The following is a 6,022-nucleotide window of genomic DNA, read 5'->3' as shown; positions in this document are numbered from 1 at the left end:
AGCATCGACATTCTACATAGTTTTAAAGATGGTAATTAATAGGAAATATTGGCTGTAGGTTTTTAGTTTTTCATTATAGAAGCTTGATAATATCTATGCAGGGATCCTCAGAACTAGGGTTTATAATAGAGGGCAAAAGAGCTTTAGACCGAATTGGTAGGCCAAACTTTATGTCATTTCTTCTTTAGATGTGAACCTATAAGATGATGTTGCCTTCATCTAAATTTTATAGGATGATATGACACAGATTTTGTCTATGTGAAGTTTTTGCTTACTATGGTTCAATACACTTCTCACACTACCATGCCTAAGCTTCATCTTATTTTTCTACCAATGAAGTTCACATGCACAGCACAGGTTCCATATTCATGGCCTTAGACCAACTTGTTACACTCAATTTTTCTGCTCTCAACACACATATGACACATACTCAAGCTTCTTCTTCTTCTTCTTCTTCTTCTTCTTCTCTGTTAAATAGACCCAAAAGAGCGTCCACTCATTAAAAGTTGACATTCCAAGTCAAGTTATTGCATACTCTAAAATCATGCCTGGCTTCCTACTTTTGACATTTTTCTCAACAATTGGACTCGTAGCCAGTTTCAATGAAGCACCAAGATACATAAACCATTATCATATCTATCTTTGTGTTGAATGTAGAATTACCTACACATTATTTTGTGTTGTTTGCAGAATACTTGTCTGCATATTATTTGTATCTTTTGTACAAGAGCAGTCCAATAAATAGGCATAGCATACAAAACATATGGTGAGGAGAGGCAAAAAAGAAATGAAAAAAGAAAAAAGAAAGGAGACATTAACCATGCATTTAAATAAATTCGCAACTAATTCATGTTGAAGGTGGAGTTACAAGGAACAGCAATCAAAGGTCTAATAAGCTTGCCATTATGTCAAGATTAGGGGTATGGAACATGTGACGCACGTGGAGTGAGGGGATGGAGAGAGAAATGGGCAGAAATTCAAAGGGGTGAAACAAAAAAAAGGAGATAGGTGGAGAGAAGGGCAGGGCTACACACATGTGCATCTTACACAGAGAGAATGGAAGGGTGAGCAACCCATCCTTATTGCTTCCCTTGTTGTAGCCCACTCGACTCCCCCGCCCACCTAATTTTTTCTTGACATCCTAAAATGAACCGACACAACATATGTACAAAGTGGATGCCACACGTTCAGAGTGGGCCCCACATAGCCTTTGTCTCAGTCTCCTAATTAGACATTCCATGGGTTTAATTACGGAAGAGAGGTTGGTGCCAACTATACAAATAAAAAGCAGTGGAAGGAAGTGCATGCAGTCTATGTTGTCCCTAGTGCAGTAAAATCTCAACCATTCCTGGCCAAGCAGTTCCAACTTTATGATGAAATTACCCTCCCTCAACCAATGTTGTGAAGACTAATTGTGAGGGCGAAATTATCCAAAGCTATTGGTGTTATACATTCCCTACACATAAACCAAAACAGATAAAGAGAATGACAAACAATAATAAATATATATTTTTTTAGACGAAAGCCATAATAAATTTATATAATAACAAAGACACAAAGTTAACATTAAAGTTCAGCCTACGTATATTATTGTCTCAATTTTAACCATGAAAGACATCACCAATAGAGAAGAGAACATACTAAAAGTTTAAAACCTGCACATTCGCAAGTTTTCCATCCAATTTCAACTACCTCAAAGTTAAAACTAGAAAAGCACAAATTCAACAAAAGTCTGAGACATACGTTACATGACAGCAAAACCCAGAGCAAATCATAATATTCCCACGAAAAACCTCAGCGCCCTCTCGAAACTGCTTCGTCCAACTCCTCAACTGATGAAGGGAACAGCTCTATATAACGGCTTCCAAGTGTCATTCGATCCTTCACCATTGCGGCCTTCGAATCCTCTACGTTTGCAAACTCAACAAATGCTTCCCCAGTTGACCTCCCTTCTGAATTAAGCACTATATGAATGGAATCCTCAGAAAGGTCGAAATCCTTAAAGAAATCCAGCACATCATCCTTTCCAGCTGAAAATGGCAGTCCCCTCAATCGCAAAACTCCTGTATGTTCAGCCACATGGCCCGCATCCTTCCCCTCATCATAGGATCTTGCTCTTGTGGTTGGAGCACTTCGGCGCGGAGAACTCGCTTTCACATCCGAAACCTCAGCTGCAACTGCCATGTAGTACTCTTGTCTCTTGCTCCTGAAAACCTCAATATATCGTCTACCCATATTTTGCCGATTCCTCTGAAGGGCCAAATCGACTTGAAGAGGGTATCCTAGAACACAAAATGCTTCCCCACTGAAACGTCCATTTTTGTGGACGAAGAGGACGTCAATGATGTCCAGACCTTGGAAGAACTCCGCCACATCAGAATCTGTGCAATCAAAAGGAAGACCGCGCAATCGCACGACTGGGAATGGAGGAGGTTGACCCATATATGCGTAAGGAGATGCGTTGTACATGAGACTCGAACCTGAGGAACCCCCATAAAATGGCGGATACGGATCAACCAACCGCTGCCGTTTAGAACCCATTTCACGCCCATCTTCGCCATCCAAGTATTTCCTTCAATCCCCAAACACCGATAAAAGCAAAAGACGTGACAACCCACCCGTCAATACTATTAGCAGAGTACCCACCCGTCTAAATGCATAGAAAATCAGGTCCAACATTCGGGTTCTATAATACCATTTTGACATATTTGCACGGAAATAAAGAAAACCAGTAAAGCAGAAGCACAAATGGATTTTTGGATTACAATTTAACGCAACAAAAAATGAAGTTTTGCATGGATCATGCTGAAAAGCTGATCTTTGAACAAACAACAAATAAGAAATCAAAACAAAAAATACAAAGGACTGAAAAGAAAGCAGAGCCGAGAAACGGGTCTTCATATTGAAATGTTACTTGTAATTTGATTTTTATGCATAAAGAACACTGAATAACTCGTATTTAGAGGGGAAAAAAAAAGAAGATAAATAATAAAACAAACTAGATATAATATGAACCCAGAAATCAGAATTACTAGAAGGGTCCACGTATGGAACTTGTAATGAGCAGCCTTTGCATGGACAACATTGAAAATTTTGCCTTCCAACAAAGAAAAGATAAGAAAATTAAACCAATTCCTCGACAAGGATTGATAAGAAAGAGAACCCAAAAACAATTATTGATAATTAAAAAAAAAAAAAGGATTTTCGACTTGAAATGTCCCTTGCAATTTGCAGTTTCCAAACAGAAGAAGTGAGAAGAAATTGCTATCAACAAGCAAAAAATAAAACAGATTCCCTAGCAAAAACTGGATTTGCAAACACAACCCAGAAATCAGAACGGAGAAAAGGGTTTAAAGATTGAAATTGAACTAGTAAATCGCTCCTTTTGTTCATCAGTGATAGCGAAACTTTCATGTCCAAACAAACAATGATTTAAAACTCTAGCAAGGACCAAAATGGAAGAGAATCCAGAGAGCATAACCAATAAAAGTATTTCCAGATTGAATTTTAAATAGAACTTTGCTCCAAAGATGTGAAATCCACCATTGAAGAATCACAGATCAAAACAAAAAACAAATTCCTTGGCAATGACTGAATTTAAAACAAGCCACCTTTGCATGGACAACATTGAATTTCAAAAAAATAAAAAACAGTTCGGGGATCCGAACTTAAAAAGAACCCAGCAGAATTAAACAAACAGTTTTCAGACTGAAATTCAACTTTCTCGTTCAAACAAACAAACACCTTAAAAACAAAACAAAAACAAAATTCCTCAGCAATGACTGAAAATAACGCGAAAACACGAACCAGAATCATGAAAATGCATTCTGGGGATCTCAATGCAACCCCAACCAACAAACTTTCGATCGATGCTATTGAAAATGTCATTATCGGATCCAGGAAAGAAAACCCAAAATCCTAAACAAGGATTTAAACCAGACAGAACCCAAAAGGCATATTGAAGGGAAAAAAAAAGGTTTTGGGGGGGTTTGTAATTTCAGCTCTAGCTTTTTGCGGATTCTTTCTAAGATGGTGAGATGGAAATAGCATTTCAGACCAAACAAAATACATAGAATTCTTAATAGAGATTGACATAGGAAGGGAAAGAAAAACAGATGTGTAAAAATAAATAAATATAAAAAATAAAAGAAAAAAAAAAGCAAGAATGAAATTGAAAGAAACCCAACACAGAAATTGAAATCAGAAGCTGATTGCATTGAAGGAAAGAAACCCCAACACAGAGAAGGAGAAGAAACCCTCTTACCATCTTGAGAACATTTTTTTTTCCCCGAACAGCCCTTGATCTCTCTTCCCCTTTACCACTTCTGTACCTTTTTCTACCCTCTGGTATGAATGCCAATGGAAAATGAAAAGGCGGTGTTATTTGATACTCTGGCAGTGTATTACACTTGATACACAGGCACTCAGAAATTGTAGACCTAGCATATATTAACTGAAATTTAACCGACTAAATTGTGGATGACATTGTATCCAAGTTACCATCACAAAATCAGATTGTTTTACCAATCCTAACCTCTCATCCGTTGACAATTGTTGTTGAAATAGGACGATTGGTTTCTTTTCATTTTTGACCGTCCAATAAATGTCCACAATCGGATAGTAGGATAATACAATAAACGTTTTTTTCTTTCTTTCATCATACAATTAAACTGGGATGAAGAATTTGGAAATTTTTAATTTTTAATTGAATATATGTTAGGTATGAAATTTCTCAGTGCATGTGTATGATCCACCGCGGCAGAGTATCAAATCTTTTTCTCAAAATGTATTCAATCAATGTATCACAATCTGGACCGTCGAAATCATGGCCCCATCATGAAAATAGGTGACATCTCAATGTCGAATTGATTAGAATTTTAGTTATTTAATTTGGAACATTGGATTGTTTTAATTTGATCAGTTATGGCTTATTTAAATCCTTTTATCTAATGGGTATGAGGCAAAAAATTCCCAACTTATAAAAAGATGGGCAAAGGAAACATACAAGTACGGTCTAGAAAATAAGTCACGTGTTAGATGGCTGAGATCTTCAGATCTGGCATATCTTTTCATAAGAGCCCTATCATCCATGGTGGGGCCCATCACTTTGAGGTTCTGATCATCTGACCCGGCTCTCAACTTGTCCGAATGAAAACAAATGACTCGCGGGGGAGTAGGAAGGCACATTGGTTATGGTGCTCCCAGATATATCAGAATAGTTTGACTGTCCATACTGACAATCTACACCGTTCATTAGGTTCAGCATGCCTTACACGTGCGAAAGTCTGCACATCGCCCAAAATGGATGATCCAATCCATCCATACTTTAGCCTTATTCTTTTACAGCCATTTATTCCAAACTATGATTGGGACGGTTACGATTCTCTTACAAAAATGACTCTTTATAACCGTCATAAATCCATCACCACAACAACAAATAAAAGCCTCAAATTGTCAATCAGACCTATTTTCCATAAATGATCTTGACCCTACCTTTTATAATATATTAATTGAATTGAATGGTTAGAATCTTCTGACTCAGGTGACTTTCGTGTAGGACACCATGAAATGTGTTTTGAACCGTTGGATCGTTTCCGTTTCTTGGCTCGATGCATGAATGATTGAATTTCAAATATTTTAGGCATGGGGCCACCAAAATCGGATTTGGGCATATGAGTAGCACGTTGTAGAGCTTTCAAAAAGGCTACCTGCTCGATTCCACTAAAATGCGAAAAAATCAGTCTGCACGAACTAGGCTTGCATTACAAGTAAATAATAGAAAACCAAGACTCCACTTATCACAAACGACAAAGACACATCCAACTAAAAAAACAGAAGAAAAAGAAACATTCTGACCACATCATAAAACCACTACATCGGAACCGTCCTTATGCAGATGAAGCTACGCAATTAAAGATGAGACAGTTGGGGCGACCAAAACCGTTATTCATGCAACCAACTTCGACTTGTTGACTATCCGAACCATCCTTCAAATTACCCGATTAAGATGACGACTGCTCCA

At 37.6% G+C, this 6,022-nt stretch overlaps 1 protein-coding gene across 1 annotated transcript; it reads right to left on the bottom strand.

The window, feature by feature from the left end:
• Positions 1–1,560: 1,560 nt before the first annotated feature.
• Positions 1,561–4,417, bottom strand: LOC131222554 (uncharacterized). The gene is made up of 2 exons (XM_058217674.1): positions 4,265–4,417; positions 1,561–2,572 (listed from the first exon to the last, which is right to left on the bottom strand). The coding sequence occupies exons 1-2, from the start codon at positions 4,276–4,278 to the stop codon at positions 1,795–1,797; spliced, it is 792 nt and encodes a 263-aa protein (XP_058073657.1). The 5' UTR covers positions 4,279–4,417; the 3' UTR covers positions 1,561–1,794.
• Between the last annotated feature and the right edge of the window lie 1,605 nt (positions 4,418–6,022).

This window comes from Magnolia sinica, chromosome 13 (assembly GCF_029962835.1).
Source record: "Magnolia sinica isolate HGM2019 chromosome 13, MsV1, whole genome shotgun sequence".
NCBI lineage: Eukaryota > Viridiplantae > Streptophyta > Magnoliopsida > Magnoliales > Magnoliaceae > Magnolia > Magnolia sinica.
Note: the sequence above shows the minus strand (reverse complement) of the source record. Positions and strands in the feature narration are given on the sequence as shown.